The sequence below is a fragment of the Centruroides vittatus genome, unplaced genomic scaffold (genome assembly GCF_030686945.1).
Source record: "Centruroides vittatus isolate TY-2023 unplaced genomic scaffold, ASM3068694v2 scaffold_435, whole genome shotgun sequence".
NCBI lineage: Eukaryota > Metazoa > Arthropoda > Arachnida > Scorpiones > Buthidae > Centruroides > Centruroides vittatus.
The window spans coordinates 3,100,726-3,121,082 of record NW_027122708.1 but is presented as its reverse complement, the minus strand read 5'-3'; the positions used below and the strand labels follow the sequence as shown (position 1 = coordinate 3,121,082).

Genomic DNA, 20,357 nt, shown 5'->3' with positions numbered 1-20,357 from the left:
CCCTAAAACAAAGCTTTTTTTTACCTTTTTAGCAGCATTTCATGCATAAAAATGCCTACAAAGAATATTATATATTATAATATATAATATATTATTATTATCTATATCCATTTTATATATACAGGGTATATCAATACAGCAGTTACAAACTGTCAGGTGAGATAGAGTACACCTAGACGATGGGAAATCATATAGCAATGCATGGTCAGAAATGCTTTCTTGGCGCAATAGTGATGACACAAAACACAAGAAAGGATGGACACGAACAGGGTGTTTATTATTCTTAGTACAGAAAAATGCTGGGATGTCTTTGGCTGGTGTACGTGATAGATGTCGCTACACCAGCCAAAGATGTCCCAGCATTTTTATTAATTAATTTGATTTAAATTGAATTGAAAACACATATCAAAAACCAGTAGTAGTATCTTACCTGCATGTGCATTGAAATCTAATTTGAATAATTTGAATCATCAATAGTTCACGTTGTGATGTCTAATAACATGAAATTAATCTTGGCACCATTACTGAATCTGTAGTCTTGTTGTTGGTTGGTCGAGCCATCGACTTTCTTTAACATATGAATTATAGGAAATTGACCATCGGTGGCTGGCTCTGCCAAGTAGCTTATTCGGAAACCAAGTTATCATATGTAAATTAGAGCAAATATGGCATTCAAAATTTTGTTCATAAACAGGGGCATTCATAACCCAAGGTTTGACTGTATACTAATTATTTCATTAATAGTATACATAAAATTCTTATAGATTATGATAGTATTAAAAAATTGAAGCAACACTACCCAAGAGTGCTCCTGAACCACAATTGGAGTTACATTTGATTTTAAAAAAGTCTTTTATTTTTCTAATAAAATTAATTTATTAATTTATTGTTTATTTCTAGATCAACAAAATGTAGTTTCATGTTGCAACAGCAAACCAAAAGTGGGGAGAGATTATTAGAAGGCTAGGAAAAAATTAGATTGGAAATTGCAAAATTAAATGAAAATGTAGAAAAACTGTGTGCCATTTCATATGAAAGGCTTGAAATTGAAAAACAAATGCTAGAATTAAAAAAATTAAAATATCTTAAGAAATAAAGTTTTTTGTATAGTATGTTTGTCAAATATTTATTTTTACATCATAAGATGAATGCATTTAAATATATCAAAATTTCATCTATTTCCATTTAAAATCTAGTGTTTTCAAAACGTATTAATTTTACAACTAAGACAGTTTTGAATTTAAATATTCTTTATTTCAGTTTAAGATAACATTGAATTACATAAATTGTTGTATAACATTCAAGTATTGAATGTTATAAACAAGTTGTTGTTGTATAACATTCTATCTTATTTGGATAGCTGTGGTATCATCTGAATGAGCACTTACATTATCAGAAAATTCATTTATATGATTATCATCTGTAAAAGCATAATTACATTCAAAATTATTTAATAAACATAAATTATGTAAAAGAGTTGCAGCAAGTATTACTTTGCAGCATCTATCAGGTGAGTATTGTAATGCACCACCTAATCTATCTAGACAACAAATCCTTGATTTCAATATTCGAAAGTATTTTTCAATAACTACTCTTATATGAGAGTGACTTTTATTGTATTGTTCTTCCCTTGATGTAATAACACTGTTAATTGGTATCAAAAGCCAAGGTTGAAGATATCCAGAGTCATCTAAAAATTTCAACAAGATGCATTTAAAATTAAATATTTAATGGAATGTAGAAGCATTTATAATGTAATAATACTGCTAATTTTCTTTGAAAATAAAAGAAATATTTTTTTAAACACTTTCAGTAAGATAAGTAAAAGTTTAACTTTGGAAAGGAAAGAAAAAACTAAATCTAAACAAGTTACTTCTTATTTGATTGATTCATAAAAGCACTTGCCCTGCAGGCTAAGGTTCTTCAGTGTTATGTGAGGACATGTTGCATTAGCACTTTTCATGAGTATCTCCTTTGGAAAACAGGAATCCACTTTTTTCCATGTGATATGGCTGTTCTCAATGGATCTCTGCATCCTGCTAAAGTCATCCTGTCTGATGTCTCTCTTGATCCTAAATCTGTATCTGCAGTTCTGAGTAACATTTATATATTTACTGATGAATCAAAGTCTGAACATGGTGTTAGGTCAAGTATGTGTTTATACCCATACAATTAAAAATCCTCAGCACATATTTAGGCAACACTACAATCTGTCTACTACTATAAACTAAGCTGAACTGGCTGCTATTCATTACACAGTTCAATGGAGTTTGACACTTCCCAACTCTTTTAAAACTTGTAATTTTTAGTGATTGTAGAATAGCATTGACCGCTCTTATAAATCTTAATTCTAAGGATAGCCAGATTAAGAATATTCAAAAAATCATAAACATAGGTTCTAAATGCATTAAATTCTTTTATGTGCCAGGTGATACAGGTATAGAGGGGAATGAGGTGACAGATGCTGCAGCGAAGAATGCTTTGCTGAATAAAGCTTGCCCTTATCTGTACAGCCATACAGTAGAACACCTCTAGTCTGTCCTCGGCTAGTCCATCGCTCCGGTTAATCTGACCGTGGTCGGAGTCGAGAAACTTGTCCCGACTCGTCGGTGACTCACCGCCCATTGCATTCTTCTGTGTTCGTTACAGTATATGTTTTACATTGTGTGTATGTGTACAGTTTTGTGTGTTTTTCAACATGTCAGGAGTGAAACGTAAACACGTTACTCTTTCATTAAATGAAAAATTAGTATTGCTACAAAGATTGGACAAAGGGGAATCACTCCAAAAAATTGCCAAGGAACTCAATGTAAGCATTATGACAATAAAAGATTGGAGAAAAAATCGGAAAGACATTGAATCATACACAGTGATGATAGATAGCAAAAACCCTCTTAAGAATCGGAAAACGTTAAGAAAGCCTAAACTTGATCTGCTTGACAACGCATCGTGGATGTGGTTCTTCCAAGAAAGAAGGGAACCCCGATATCTGGGCCCATTATAAAAGAAAAGATAATAGCTTTGCACAAAAAAGTAGAAGCTGGAAGTGAGTTCGCAGCTAGTGAAGGCTGGACTAATCGCTGGAAAACCCATCATGGCATCCGGTTTGTTTCAATTTCTGGTGAAAAACTATCTGTTGATGCTGAGGTGGCTAAGGAGTTTTCTGTGAAGTTTCAAGAAATTGTCGAAGAAAATGAACTGTTACCTTGCCAAGTCTATAACATAGACAAGACAGACCTAAACTATAAAATGCTGCCAAACAAAACGCTTGCTGCATCAAATGAAACCGTTGCAGGAACAAAACTTATAAAACATAGGCTAACCGTTGCTCCTTGCAGCAACACTGATGGTACACACAAGCTTCCCCTGTTCGTTATTGGCAAATCTAAGAAGCCTAGGGCATTCAAAAACATAAACTTATCTTCCTTGCTGGTTTATTACCACAATCAAAAATCTGCTTGGATGGACTGCCATCTTTTCAAATCTTGGTTTTTCGACAAGTTTGTTCCATCTGTTGAAAAAGACTTGAAACAAAAAAAGCTTTTTGTTCATGCTCTATTGCTGTTGGATAATGCACCATCACATCCATCTGAGAAGGATTTAGTGAAAGGGGGGGACATAAAAGCTATCCTCCTTCCATCAAATGTCACATCACTTATCCAACCAATGGATCAGGGAGTGATAGAATGATTAAAGAGGCGCTATCGCAAAAAGTATATTAGCTCAATTTTAGAAAAGTCCGAAGAAGGTTGTAACATATTTGAAGCTATGAAATCGCTCAACATCAAAGATGCTATCTATACGATTGCTGAGTCATGGGAGGAACTGAAACCTGACATGCTGCAAAAATCTTGGCGTTAGCTTTGGCTAGAAGTTATGGCCAAAAGTGACCAGTTTGAAGACGAGCAAAACAACAACACGCAGGAAATCGTTAAAGATCTACAAACTGTACAAGTGAATGTCCCTGCCAGTGAAGTTGAGGAGTGGATTGCCCAATGTGACAAAGACTGAAATCAGTGAAGAGCTCAATGACGACCAGATTATTGCTGCTGTTTTGGAAAATAATAGTGAAGAAACTGTGAATGAGAACTCGGTTGGTGATGATGATGAACCCCCTATCCAGATTTCACACCCTGACACCAAGAATGCTGATCTAGTAGTAGTCTCTTTAATCCGAAAAATTGACAATAGACTGTCTCACAGCTTAACAGATTCAAACTCCTTTATTGCCTTTTTACAAATGCATGTAGTGCACTGTTGCAAGAGAAAATAACTGTATTTTTAGATGGCAATGTAAACAGAACTCGAAAGTACTGTATAGGTGTTAAGGAGTATATGACGAACTTAAGCACTGAAGAGGGATCAGAAAAAATAATACTGATCCAAAATGCATTTGTAAAAAGGCAATAAAGGAGTTTGAACCTGTTAAGCTGTGAGACAGTCTACCATCAATTTTTTGGATTAAAGAGACTACTACTAGATCAACATATAATACAGCTATCAAAGAAAATTTAATAAGAATTTTACCAAGAATGCTTTTGATATTGCCCTTCAGTACATCGAGCAGAACTCAAACCTCAACACCTACAGACATTTTGTGTATCAAGAAATGGAGGAACACTGCAGCTAAGTCTAGAATTTCATCTGCTAAACAAAAATTTATAACTGACTTTTTTTCTAAGTAATTTTTTATCATAGGCTACCTTCAATTTTTACAATACTGAGTAGATACATACAGTATTGCTCTTTTTCATTAATAATAACAGCTTTTGTGCAACTTATTGCAATGTTTTTACTTAGAGAACAATACAGTCATTCTTGAGTTGAAAGATTGTTTATTTTACTTTTTTCTGATAATCCAACCTTTTTTGTGTTCCGACCATACCCCCAGTCCCAAAGGTGATGGATTAGAGGGGTTCTACTGTATTCTAGGAATGTCCTGATGGAGATAGTTTATGAACATCTCTTCAGTGAGTGGAATTAGTCATGTTTGTCGACAAATGGTGCTGTCAACAAGTTATTCTATCCTATAGTATATGACTTCCTCAAGTATCCCATTAAGAATTTGCCCTTTGCCGTTTCTCAAATCCTAACTGGTCATGGAAACATTAACAGTTATCTAGTGGCACATAATTTGGCTTCCAGTGTCTTCTGCTCATGCACAACTGGTAAAGCTGAAACTGTAGAGCACCTCATTTATGATTGATATATCTATGAAGTGGAATGCTTCAGGCTAAGATGGAAGTTTTATCTTCAGGGTTTGGTTGGCCCTGTCTAGCCCATACTCTTGTGCACAAAGAACTATATGGATATTTCATCATTTTTAGGAAAAGTGTTTAGTAGCCATTGTGAATTCCAGCTGTAAGCTAATCATCATTGATTTATGTATGCACATTGTACATTCTATTTTATTTTTATTGTATTATCTTTACTTTATTTTAAAATAAAATAAAATAAAATAATAATAAAAATAAATATTTTATTTTATTTTGTTTTTTACTTCTTATCTTGTATTTGTCCTTGTTTGTGTAGTGTAATACTCACTTCTGAGTGGTGCACTTAGTAAATACAAAAAAAAAAGTACCATTCTGTTGTATTTCTCAAATATAAATTCACTATTCATTTTAAAAAAAATAGAACAATTCTAGTAAGTATATGTCAGTATCTAAACATACTATATATTTAAGTAAGATAGGCTATGAAATGTTCTGTATGGTAAAATTTTGGATGAATGAAATGAATCTTACTTCTCTCAATCACATTACATGTAAGATTTCCTTCCAGGTTAAAACTAATACTTACCCAGAAGCCATCTATCAATTTGTTGAGATTCAAATTACATTGACATTCAGATTACTGTTTCTCCAAATAAATGAGTCATGTGTACTTCCTAGCCATTTTGCACACACATTCAAAATTTTGCCATTACTGTCACATACAAATTGACAGTTTATAGAATAAATATTTTTTCTATTTACATAAAGATGGCAATCATGAACTGGTGCTTTTATTTGAACACGTGTACAATCAATAGCCAAGAACATTGGGAAAACCAGCAATGGTAAAAAATCCTAGAAAAAATAAAAGGGATTTATATTTCAATAAAATATTTTAATATAATTATCATCAAATAATATAATAAAGGCCTATATAATTTTTAATAATATACATAGTTTTTATTATACAAATTACATCTGAATTTTCTGTTAATGTTTAATAATCTGTAAGCATAAAACATCTAAAACATTTTCTATTATAACATAAAACTTCAGTTTTATAAATTTTAAAGAAACAAGGTTCAACCATGTATTAAAAAAAATATATATTCTACTACAATTAGAAATAAATAAAACAGTGTTTTTCAGCTTAATTGCTGTCTTCTTAATAATAGATCCATTTGTTATCACAGCGCATAGTTTTAAGAGTTCACTTGGAACATTGTATCTGCACGATACATAATGCAAATTAAATTAATGCAATTTTTTATATTTTTACAGATATATATGCTTGACTATCTTCGATTTATACATTTTCACTATCATCTAACAGTATAAAATCCCTGTGAGTTTAAAAAAATGAGAATTTTATTTATATTTCCTGTAATTTGATTTGTAAATGCAAAAAACTAAACTTATCAAATTTCAACTTACCATTACTTTACTATAAATCATTTAAACTTTCACTTATTGACATCAGATTTGTTAAATTTCACAGGATTGTATTATCTTTCAACTTCAGATAGTAAAGCTTTGTTTATTGTCTCCCACAAAAGTAATAAACTTTGCCAATCCCCCACTGTGAATAACTATTTCTTTTATTACTTTGTTTTCAAAATCGCTCATAGTGGATCAAATGATTAACAAATTGTTTTCTTGCACTCAGGGGAATGTTAGATTTCTTAGATTTAACAACTAGTATTGCCAATAATAAATTCTATAATTTTATTTTTAATAATTTAAAACATATTGATAAATCAAACGTACTACACCTTTAACATATTCAGTAGGAAGTCTTTAATAGCTTAAAAACGTTTTCGGCTACGTTAATCAGCCTTCGTCAGTTAAATGAATACTAATAATGAATGAAATTCGGAATTACAAAAAACGGCGTTCGAATTTACAAAAAACCACAACTGCGCATTGACGTGTCTAAGCTACAAACAGAATAAAAGAAAAAATTAATAAATGGCAATAAATACAAGAATATGATGAGACCGTAGTAGGTTCCATCTCTTTCCCGTGCCAAAGTGTAATGTTATTGCGACTTCAGGCAGATGATAGGCCATCCGCATCTCGGTGGTTGATGCAAAGTGTAGATAACTGCGCTTTATGTATCTCCATTTTTTCCAAGTATTTGACAGCCTGCCTAGATCGAGTGGCTCTTATGACGGAGGCCTTATCCCAGTGCACCGTTATATCATGTTGTCTAGCTGGAAAAAATTGAGATACATAAAGTGCAGTTATCTACACTTTGCATCAACCACCGAGATGCGGATGGCCTATCATCTGCCTGGAAGTCACTTGTCAAATAACATTACGCTTTGGCACGGGAAAGAGATGAAACCTACTACGGTCTCATCATATTCTTGTATTTATTGCCGTTTATTAATTTCTTCTTTTATTCTGTTTGTAGCTTAGACCTGTCAATGCGCAGTCGCGGTTTTTTTGTAAATTTGAACACCGTTTTTTGTAATTCCGAATTTCATTCGTTATTAGTATTCGTTTAACTGACGAAGGCTGATTAACGCAGCCGAAAACGTTTTTAAGCTATTAAAGACTTCCTACTGGATATGTTAAAGGTGTAGTAAGTTTAATTTGTATTCCAGTAAACGTTTCTCATTTGTTTTATTCGCATATTGATAAAATTACCAAATAAATGTTTGGGTCACAATTACTAAATGGTATTGCTATGGAATAAACATAAATTTTAATTGTTGCAAAATGACCAGCTTTTACAGATCTTTTATCCATTTCTCATATTAAATTTCTTATCATGCTCTGATTGCAAGAAAGCAGGGCAATAACACCAAAGCAAGAAAATTGTATTGTCAAAAACAGCTGCAATGACTTATTTGAAATAAATTGAGATTGGTCCAGTCATTGAAACCAGGAAAAAAAGATAGAATGTGTAGCATTGTGGTAAAGTTTAAATATTCTATATTATTTTATTGAATCACGATTGTTATGTGCAACAATTGAGAGTATAGCACTCTCATGCTGCAAGAGAATTTACTGCAGGTGGTAGTAAGGTATTGTTTTTCATAAAATTTCTCTGAAAAAAAGGTCATAAACTTGAAAACCACTGTAGGAATTGCTTCATAACATATCAGTTGAGGAATACTACAAAGCCTGCAGTTCAACTGTTATTTATTTTTGAGAAATTCAATTAAAAAAATGCCATGTATATGCTGGATACATATGCCCCAAGATATGGGTTAAGAAAACAAATTGATACTTTTGATTCTGTTTAATATCATTAAAGTTTCTTATTGTTAGACTGTCTATTGACTAATTTTCAAATTTATCTAAGAATTTCTGTTTTAAAATTAAGTATACAGTATATACCACTATTAAATATCATTATATATTATTGTTAGTGAAACAAATGAATAAACTTACCTTGCTTAATTTTATTTAGTTGTTAAATGTTTGTAGGAAACATTATGTACTTTGAGGAGCATAGTGCATCCATAACACCTGTTATAAGTGATGTGCTGGCCTGACTAATGTGACATCTCCCACAACTGATTGGAAACTTCTGCTAGCTAAAAATCTCAAAGTATTTAAAATTAGCACTTCTACTGTTAAAGCATGAGACCTTTTCGTTGGCCACTCTATTAACAGTCCTATTTCTAATTATCAGTCAACAGTTGTTTTGAAAACAATAATAGTTTAATAATTCAAAACTGGAAACATCAGAATGCTATAATCGTGATAATCTGCAAAAATGATCCAGTTGTTGGTCAAGTTGTAACACTAAATACTCAGTTGCCATCTTGTTTGAGAGGCTCATATTAGTTTACGAGACCATCTCAGATATCGCAGGACTTACAAGAATACTTAAAATATCACAAATTACAAGGTGTTTTGTGAATACCACATATCTTCTAACTGGCAACTTACAAGGATTTTTCACTAAGTTATGATACGAGTGTTTTGTGAATCCAGGCCCTGGACTCCAGCCGGAAGCCAAGCTTACTATAAAGATCTCAAGCTATAGCTCAGCTCGACACATTTGATAGAACTATCTTCTCATCATATCATCGATCCTGTTTTTCCATCTCTATTATAAGCAAAAATCTTGTTTTAAAACTACATATAACGGCCTCACAGTAGATGTCTAGCATAAATGATCAGTTTTTACAGATCTTTTATCCATTTCTCATATATGAGTGGCAGATTTTAGATAAGATCCCACACTGAGATCAAACTATAAGAAAAATACTGGAGGCAATGATTTTAGGCAGGAAATGGTTTGCTCCTGTATGTTTCTCATAGTTTGATTTCTTAAAAAACTGAAACCCAATTGTAATTTATTAATTTCATAAAAATATAAAATTCCATTTTTTTAGATACTGTATAATTACTCTTAGGCAGAATCACCAACAAGAAGGAGGGCAAATTAATGTTCAGCTCAAGATACTGCCAGATAGAGGACATAGTGCTCGAAAGCTAGACATCTGGCCAGTATATTTGTAATAATAAAAACATTATAAATTTTTAAAATGTGATATTTGTGACCAATCTTACATAAAGACGTATTTTCTGAACTATATTTCATAAAAATCATTCTCTAACATTCAATTCTTATTTACTTAATCAAACAATTTTATTTTATTTCAATTAATTTAGTTATAAACAATTAACAGTTGTTATATATACAGTCGGTATACTTTTATTGAAATAATAAATTTAATAATTTAAAGAATCAATCCATATCTTCGAATACAGTTAATAATAAAGAAAAGAGCACACGTGTGACAATACCGATCCTGTGTGCATCATTGTTTACTGTTGCCCTCTGCAGCACGGCATGCTCTTTTCTTATTTAATTTGTTAATAAAACAAATGACTAACCTGTGTTCATTGTTCCCAAATACAAAATACCAAATGTTCAAGTTAAGAAGTAAAAATAACAAATCCGAAACGAATAGATTTCGGGAATCGCGGCAATAGGACAATCTCGTTACCAGTGATGCCAATCACATAAATTGAAAATATAATACTTATCTTATCGTGTATACTTCGATTATATAATATTAAATCTCTCTAAATTAACACTTACAAACAATAATTTTAATTCTGGAGTTGTTTTAATGAACAAAAAGCGATTATTGTATAATTTACACGCTCTTCTATATGTTTTTTTTTATTACTAAATTAATTATTTTAGTTTATATTCACTTTCTGAAAATGCACTTTGGGCGCAGGCTTATTTAATTATTCATTGTTAATTTATATAGTAGTGTAAAGTACTATAGAAATTAACTTAAATTGCTAACATTACTAGTCTTACTAGTACTAGTAATTGTAGAGAACTTATACTACTTTTAACATTGTTTATATTTCCGAGAATAAGAAATACACATAAAAATATGTTTATAAAATAACAGGAAAAGCGACATAAACAGTAGCTCATCGCTTTAAAAAATAAGAAAATAAAATAAAAAGAGTCTATATATTTTATATGTTGCATATATAGATAGATTATATATATATATATATATATATATTATGTATATAAAATATAGATATAACTCGATTATAACTTTGAATATTATGATTTTCCTGAAAAAGTTACAAAGTTGTACCTTTGTTTTGAATTTAAAAGTAGGCTAAATAAATAAATATATGAAATTTTGTAATACTATGTAAAGTATTTTTGAAAATGTAGTCATTTGTTATTTATTAGTTAATTAATTTTTAAATTTTATTATAGTAGGTTATGTATATACTATTTCAAATTTCATATATTTATTTATATACTTTTAATACAAAACAAATTTTTTCTAAGTATAACTTTGATATAAACTTTAATTTTTCCAGGAAAATCATAAAGTTCAAAGTTGTGATCGAGTCTATATTTTCAAACTAATGATGAAATCGAAAGTTGGGTCTATAATAAAAATAAATGTAGTTACTGTAAATCGCATTTCCTATTCTTTTGTTCTCTTATCCGGTTGATAAGTTAACAATGCGATAAATAAGCAAAAGTAATACAGTGCATGTTGTTAAATAGAATATATCTTTTTACATGATTGAAAAACTTTCGGATTACAACTGTAAAGAAAAAATCTTTTGTAGTAGACCTATTCTAATTTCACGATTAATATTCATAATTCGGAAATGTAATACAAATTAAATTTTCTTTAGTTTTAGAAACATTCGGAAATGCATTTATATAATGCAAAAGTAAAATAAAACTGTAATTGAATTTAATTTAGTGCGATTATTTCAAATTTTCATTTAAAATAATTGCAGTATTGTTTGTCTTGAAAGGAAGACACCTCTTATCATTTTTCGCATCAGACGTTTCTGTTATCATTTTAAAGCATGTTGTTGGCTCAGATTACTTGACGAAAATGTTCTATTAATTTTTATTTGGTTTTATTTAAATTAATAAGCCTAATATACGTAGCAGGCAATAAATCAATAAGAAACGTAGTAACTAAGTGGAACTATTCTTTTACATATAAACTAGCTGCGTATACTCAGTGCCGTCTTTAGGGCAGGGCCCCTAATCCGAAAGTAATAAAGTTACAAATAAAAAATAGGTTAAATGAAATAGGTTAATTGAAGTTTGTTTAAAATTAAAAACTCAATGATTAATATATTAACTTAATTTTTAAAATAATAATTTTTGTTATTCTTAGAGTAAAAAACTTAAAAAATTTTTGATACTTCTTATTCACCACACCTCGGCCGAAAACGGTACTTTCTTCCTGCGGAAAGAAAATTCCACTTCCTGGCCAAGGGAAGTGAAAAATCGTATATATCCACGGGAGGAAACAAATAATGCATCCCCAGGTCTGTAATATACTATTGTTTCTGTTTACTTAAGGGGGCCCATCTTGGTCCTGGCCCAGGGCCCCTTACGTTCTAAAGACGGCACTGCGTATACTGGCATTTCTCTGGCTTTTGATAGGATAGAGGATTGGTGAGGTTAAGTTGGAAGTGGGTGATAAAAACATTGGTCTTAGTAACTAAAATGCACATTTATTGACTTCGGTATTTACAATAATGAAACGGCAAAACAAAAAATTCCTCGGGCTAAAACTAACAGGGGGCGGACCCCGACATATCTCGTAAACTTATCATTGCAGGACGCCCTGATAATGTACAGTATTTCAAGGAGTACATCAAGGCATATCGTTACTAGAGGACGCGACTATCGCCCCCATCAATAAACTTCCACGAGACGCAAAAACCATGTAGCAAGCGTCCAACCTCCTCGAGAAGAAGACTTAACATTGTATCTTTTTCATTTCGCCACGCCTGAATTATTGCACCTTTCTCAAATCTCTCTTCAGCGACATAATCTACAGGATAAGAGCTTTAATTCGACACCTAAATCCTATTTTTAGTCCTCAGTCTTTTACTCAAACTAAGTCTGACAAACTGAAATATTTCAATTAATATATAGATATATATACATTGTATATCATTTTTTATTGTTAGTTTTAAATCTAAAGTGGATAAATAAAGAAAAACTAAGCTACTTTGAATTTTGAACACCTTTGCTTTTATAAACGTTTGTTTCACTTGATGTTATTTCTCACTTCTTCCAGGTGTTTCTTTTCACAGACAAATAATACATTGAATAACCTTTTCCAGTAGATAAAATTTTAAAATTTAATTAACTGTAACTAAAACATGAGTTCTCTGATTTTATTAATTAAAGAAGGCTGCATATAATATTTCATTTCTTTTTATGTGATTTTTTTTAACTCTTATTACTTCGGATATTTTATCTTCATGCCCGTCAGGAGTTAAATCAGGTCTACGATACAGGGAACTACACTGCTGAATAGAAAAAAATGAAACACTTATAAAGCATAGTCCAAGTGGCGTATGCTTTATCAGTGCACAATGCACAAAGATACTTTTTTGTCATTCGATCCTACTGATCTTTAGAACTAACGCTAAGCAGTCAAACACGAACAGTAACAAAAAACCTTTATTAAAAAGGTGAGAACTCGCTTGTGCCAACGATAGATATGACACCTAGCGGTATTAGCGCGAACTACATAATGGCGGCTGCTATGGGTATAAAGTAGTTTGTTAGAATAGAAAGTGTTCATCCTATCTAATATAGGCCATCGTCAGGTTTCATGTTATAAATGTTCCAAAATGGAACGTACCGTTTTCGAATATTTTACATATTTAAAATTTAAAAAATTAATTTAACTTTAAAATAAATTGAAAGAAGTGTGTATATTAAATAAATAAACAAATAAAACATAGAAAACAAAGCTAAGTAGAAAGAAATGATTTAAAGGTTTTTAAGTGCCATTCTTTTTTCTATTATATATTTCCATACTGTTGGAAGCGCATTAGCATCCATAGCATTTAGGCAACGGTGTTTCATTTTTCTTTTATAAATTTCCACCTTCTCCAACGCAATGGATGGAGAGTGCATCGTTTAAATGACTTTAGCCTCTTCCCATTTTACAATCGTTCCTTCAGTCTGTGCTATAATTGATAATATTGTGTCGTGTCGTTTGTCAACGTTGTATCAAATGCTCTTTTTCTTATAAAAATCGAGAATGATCTATAAAAGAGCACCTAATATCTGTAGCTTGCTACGGAACGATAAAGACAGCGTAAAAAAGGAAGGTAAAGCTGGGTATATAAAATTCCATTTGAAAATCAACAGTTAGGAATCGAAAAAGATTATGTGGGTGTGACTAGAAGAAACCTGGCGGTACGTCTGCGAGAACACACATACAATTTTGACAAAGGACACAACACTATTAGCAATTATGGCACAGACTGAAGGAGCGATTGTAAAATGGGAAGAAGCTAAAATCATTTAAACGGTGAACTCTCCATCCATTGCGTTGGAGAAGGTGGAAATTTATAAAAGTAAAATGAAACACCGTTGCCTAAATGCTATGGATGCTAATGCGCTTCCAACAGCGTGGAAATATATGTAAGTTCGCCGACCTTTAGGGGGGGATCGTTAATCCCGCGACAGGATGGTCTAGGGTCGTTCGCGTGTGGGTGTGAGGGAGGATGACACAGACAATAAGTGTCTCACAAAGAAACCCGTTTATTTAAATATAAAACAACTCACACTATGCACAGATCGTTACAAAGGTGAACGTTCGAACGTTTTTGTGTCGATGTGTTTCCTATCGTCGCTCGATAGAAGGCCCCGGGGCAGCGACTCGTCGGTTGGCGTCGGCGGATCTTTCGATGGACACCTTGGAACACCTCTTGTCTCCCTTGAAACCTCTCGGAAAAGTCTCTTGTCCTTCCCATTCGGCGATTACTCCTATCTCTCCTTTTCGTATTGTTCATGTTGATTGGCTACACGTCCTTCCTTTCTCTTTTCTCGATTGGTCCCTCGCTTGTTTCCAAGCGAAAAACGACCCCTGTTCGAGTCACGAGAAAGAACCGCCTATACAAATCTACTTGACACCCTCCGTTTACTCAGGTTGGAAAGAATTGATGGAACTTTGAAACTTGCGCTCATATTTTCCCTATTGTTGTCTAATCTGAGAGATTTTTGAAATGTAATGCTTCGATGTGATGTTCCTTTTCATAATTAACTTTTCCTTTTTTCCTAATTTTAATGATCTAAATTTCGTATACGAGCGACTTGTCAAAGGTCCATCTATACTGGAGGATATTCGTCTACAATCATTACTCATTACAATTATTGCGTTTTATTTTACATTAGGCCTTTTTGTCTTTCGACATCTTTCTCCATTTTTTTCATGCGTCGCGGTTTCAAATGACTAACGCGTCAAATCCGATCTTTGATCGGTTTTTGTCCCTTGTAACAATGGACGATTTTCTACATTCGTTTTAACAATCTTCTAATATAAATAATTAATGTTAACCCGTTTTTGGGACTTCACATATATAATAGAAAAAAGAATGGCACTTGAAAACCTTTAAATCATTTCTTTCTACTTAGCTTTGTTTTCTGTTTTCTGTTTGTTTATTTATTTAATATACACACTTCTTTCAATTTATTTTAAAGTTAAATTATTTTTTTGAATTTTAAATATGTAAAATATTCGAAAACGGTACGTTCCATTTTGGAATATTTATAACATGAAACCTGACGATGGCTATATTAGATAGTGAAAACATTTGTATAAAAGAATTTTAAACTCAGTAAAATTAGTAGTGGTGAAACTGAAGTGAATTGTTTGCTGAGAAAGAGCTGGATAGATGTGAATTTATCAGTTTTAGTATTTCCTCTCCTGTAAGACATCTTTTTCGATCAGCCACATATTCTAAAATGTCACAAAGTGTAATCATCGTGACTTAAACAACTACGAAATCAACTAGGATTAATGTCAGATACAAATGCGAATAAAACGTTTTGACTACAGAGAAAAAAGTTATTAAAAAGACAACACACAAGTAACTCTCGTACGTTGTCAAGCATGCTATACCCTTTGTGGCAGCCCTTTTGGTCGACTTATACGCCACCTATATTTAGTGGCACAAGCGAACTGTCACCGACATCCTCGGCCAACACCCAGGCAAAATCCCCGCGAACTTTCGCGCCTCTTTTTCACGTTGCCAGCCAACTCTCGTTGGCAAGTGTTGCCAGACAGTGTTCGGAATCTCTGGCACTGGCGGCCACACTTTCAAAGGGTCTTGCAAATGATGATAATGACACAAAAAACACTGAAGCACTGAATCACTGAAGCACGTGATATACAGAGTGCTAAGGAAGATTTAAATGAAAAACGTTGAAACGTTGGCAAATCGTAATTTCAATCGCATATGATTTGCATCTCGTACTTTAAAAAATATAGAAATGAGTACTTAGCGAATAACCTATTTAATTTGCACGTAAAATGAGTCTATGAACCGATTTTATTATTATCTAAATGGTTGAAAACGATTATACGTATGTTTGATTCTAATTTTTGTACTTAATTGTAATCACGCTATTATGTACAAAATGTGTAAATTTGATTCACTTGCTATAAACGAATTTTTATTATTCATATTAACATTGACATTGGATGTTGCCAATCTCTAAAGATTTGTTATTCGCGATCTCAACAAAAAGTCGAAATGAGAGACTCGACATATTTAATAATCTGTCCACTTTTTTTTTTTTTTTTTTAACTCTTTCCGCCCTGTGGGCACTAAGAGGGCCTCTTTTAGTAGGCCCATTATGGGTTCGGCCAGGCCCACAATGGGGCGACCGGGTGGTGAGGGACGGGGCCCGACATATCCGAACGGACCACCCCCCGAAAAATTCCTGGGGATTATTCGACCCGTTCGGATTCGATCCCGGGTCCCCCAGAGCGGTAGGCTGCCACCTTTACCGCTCGGAATCTGTCCACTTAAAAGTCGACAGCAACAATCGCATTATCTATACTTGAAGTCGGATATTTTAATAAAACATGAATTTAAGTTAAAATCAAGAGTAACTTTTTCCCATGTTTCTATATTTTCGCTTAATTGTAACACCTTTAGTTCGTATGTTTTCAATCATGCTTTTATATTTTTGAATTAAATTAATAAAAACATTCTCCTCTACATTCGTACAATTTGAATTTCTTGTTTTGGTTTTGGTTCATCCACGATCGCATGCACAAACTAAAGACGAATGCACACGGGTCAAAATTAAATACGGGTTTGAGATCAAACTTGAGATTTTTTCAGTTCATAAACACGATTTAAAATACAGTAATCGTGCAAACTCAACTCAAAGTGGGCTGAGAAGGTGACAAGTTACCGAAATGACGAATTTTAGGACTGCAGGGTGGTTTATTGTCCCAAATTATCAAATTTGTTTAACGTACGGTACAACGATATTGTAATGATGCTAGTCTAAATAGCGGAATTTTCGTAGTTACCTGCAAATGTGCAAATTCACCTACGTATTAACTCTGTAGGCCTACCAATAGTGATTTTCTATTTGTAGTAAAATACCCAAGTCAGTGTTGAACGATTATATTGAACTCTGCGTTTAATATAATCTCATTTGCGCGCTAACCTGAAAGAGAAGATAATGGAGAGAATTCTTTTTTTCTTGTTTTTAGAACAAATTCTTCTAAATTAAATTTCGTTCAATCTTTTTAGTGATCAATTTTTTACCTCAGTATCAATCATTATGCATAGTATTAAATATTAATGTATCGTTATATATAAAATGATAAAAATTTAATAAAGTTTTTTAGTTTTTCAATTTTCAGTTTTTATAAAGGCAAAAATTATATTGCTTGATAAGTATTATGCATATGCAATGCTAAAAAGGCCAACATTGAAAAGTGTGCCTAGTTAACATTTTTAAATAAAATGGCTAAAATTTAAAAATTCCGTATTCAAAAACAATACTTTCTTTTCTTTAGAAGTAGACTATGATAAATGTTTTGTCAAAAATATTATTACAGCCTGTTTCATTTCTATTAATAAACTACAAAGTACTACGAAAGGAGTCAGGAGTCAGAGGTGAAGTCGATTTTAAAAAATTCCGCCTGTGGATTTTTCCGCCAACCAGTTAATAACTTCTTTGTTGTGAACGAAAATTACTTATGTATTCTGCGCTTTTCCTACATTTTCAAACCTTAATTAAAATCTACATCAAAATTTAAACATCTTTTGTGCAATTTAAATATTTATTAATATGACGCATCTTTACACAAGACCAATTTTGAGTTAAAAGAAATTATTATTATTGTTTTTAATCTCAAATTTGTCTGTTTGATTTTTGTAAATTTACAGAAATTCTAAAATATATTGACGCGATTTCAAAATTAATATCAGTGTGCCTGCTCTATTTGGGAATTTTGTTTTAAGTAAAGAGAAGAACTTTGAAAAATCCTGAAGATAACATTTATGAAAAATTTTATTTCTTTTGATTTCGTTTCATTGACACTTTGGTAACATAATCTACGTAGTTGAACTGTCCATGTTCATTAACTTCCATATCTTCTAGAAATTCTGCCATTTCTCTCTGGCCGAACATATCTCCTGTACTCATCATGGCTTCGCGAAGTTCGTCCACATAAATATAACCTGTTCCTCTCGGATCGAAAACGCCAAAATCTCTAATAATATCGATATTGAAATCGGATTCTTTTATCTCCTTTTCTATCATATTACATATCAATTTTGAAAAGTCAGAATTTTCATCGGGTGAATCTCTCTTCATGATTTGGACGAATTCTTCATCCGAAATGGTCTGCCCGAGACTTATCATAACTGTTCCTAATGATGTCAAAATGGTCCGTAAATGCTGAACAGTTACATTATCGCTTGTTCTTAACTCTAATATCCTGTCATTATGAATACTTAATTGGAATCCCCACAATTTCCTCGCCATAATTTCCAAAAGTTTTGCAAAGTCAAGAAAGATCGGCTCTTCTCGTAAATCCAGATCTTCATTTAATATGTTCTGAAGATCTTCTGTTAAATTTTTTCCCAAAACTTTTGTTATAATACCTATACAAATCATTCTTCTTTTTGATTCTCGAATGTTAGCTGTATTCGACACATCTATATTGGAATTCGCATCATTTTTTATTTTGATATCATTGTCTAAACTGTTTTCTTTTACGAATACTTTTAAGAGTTTATGCAAATCTACATTTCCGTCGCAGTTAACGTCTTCTTGAATGATTTCGTCCATGTCTTCGGTAGATAAAGTTTCTCTCATAATTTTAATCAAGTATCCTAAACAATTGATAACTGGTTTTCTAATTTCAGTAGATTTTACTTCTTTGTCGTTACTGTATGCTTCTTTTGTTGTTGTCGCTATTTCTCCGTCACCTAAACTCATATATAATTCGTATTTATCTTCTTTATCTTTCGACCCTAATTTCAAATTTTGATTGTCATTCTTTATTTTTAGGCTATCCAAGGCGTCTTCGAAATCAATAGCGTCGTAATATATATCCCCATCTTCGTCTGGTGTCGGTAATACACTTTTGAAACGCTGTAATTCTTTACCCGGGCGATCTGAAGACATTTTTTTAACTTGAAAGTTTAATACGTTAAGAAACGATTTAGCTAATGATAATATTCAACTATACGAAATAATCCTTAATTCGAACAAATTAAGTCGTTGGATATTGTTTAAATTCGAGAAAACGTTCGAAATTTAAACGTGTATTTTAAAATAATATAAATAATATAACTCACAAATAATATACATTTTTAAAACCTTGAACAACATAAAAAAATAAATAAAACTGGTAGTCTAGACTTTTAGAATATGTAATTAATATTAAGAAGAAAATGATAAAACGAATATAAATAACGGATACATTTATGTAAATATATGATGTCATTTGTGTATTTATTGGCAATACTATTAGAGAAAGTAAAACCAACGAACAAATCTTATACTTTCTTTATTTTTAACCTTCACCCTCTCTTTGTTTTGGTAAGCGCGGTCATTTTACTAATTTGAAGACAAGCGGAATGCTCTGAAACTGTAGTTCTAGGCATAGTACAAATGGTAAGTATTCATGTAATAAAAACGTAAATATCTAAGAATGAGTGTACAATTGAGTACAAATCAGGCGTCTTAAAAAAACAAAAGTACAACCCTCGAATAATATACTTATCAATGGAGCAAATTAAAGCTGTTAAATGTTCTTTAGAGGGAAAAATTATGATAATACAGTACGTCAAATCCATCAAAATCTCAATGAAATAAAAGTCTTGAAAGCACATTTTTTAAAACTCTTTCCGCCCTGGGGGCACTAAGAGGGGCTCTTTTAGAAGGCCCATTATGGGTTCGGCCAGGCCCACAATGGGGTGACCAGGTGGTGAGGGACGGGGCCCGACATATCTGAACGGACCACCCCCGAAAAATTCCTGGGGATTATTCGACCCGTTCGAATTCGATCCCGGGTGCCCCAGAGCGGTAGGCTGCCACCTTGACCGCTCGGCCATCCGGCCTGCCTTGAAAGCACATTGCTGATTATGTTGAACGTAAGTGGATAAACAAGACTGCAAGACTGTTAGATACAGTATTTACCTTTATTTAACTTGATTACTTATCATTTGTGCTGTGTAGAGCTCCACTTGAAGTCATTTATTTTCAAATCACATTTATCTAATTGGCCTATCACAGTTACTATTCAGCTCTACGTCGTACCGTAGTATTAAAAGCGTCATAAAATGTAATTTTTAATAAAAACGAACTGG

General features: G+C 32.4%; 1 protein-coding gene across 2 annotated transcripts in view; it reads right to left on the bottom strand.

Annotated features, from left to right (window-relative positions):
* Positions 1–10,201, bottom strand: part of LOC136989046 (DNA (cytosine-5)-methyltransferase 3A-like) — a 112,046-nt gene extending 101,845 nt beyond the window's left edge. For both annotated transcript variants that reach the window (XM_067287125.1, XM_067287126.1), the window contains exon 1: positions 10,077–10,201. In XM_067287125.1, coding sequence (XP_067143226.1) covers positions 10,077–10,086 — 10 coding nt within the window. In that variant the 5' untranslated portion in view covers positions 10,087–10,201. The remainder of the gene's footprint in view (positions 1–10,076) is intronic.
* Between the last annotated feature and the right edge of the window lie 10,156 nt (positions 10,202–20,357).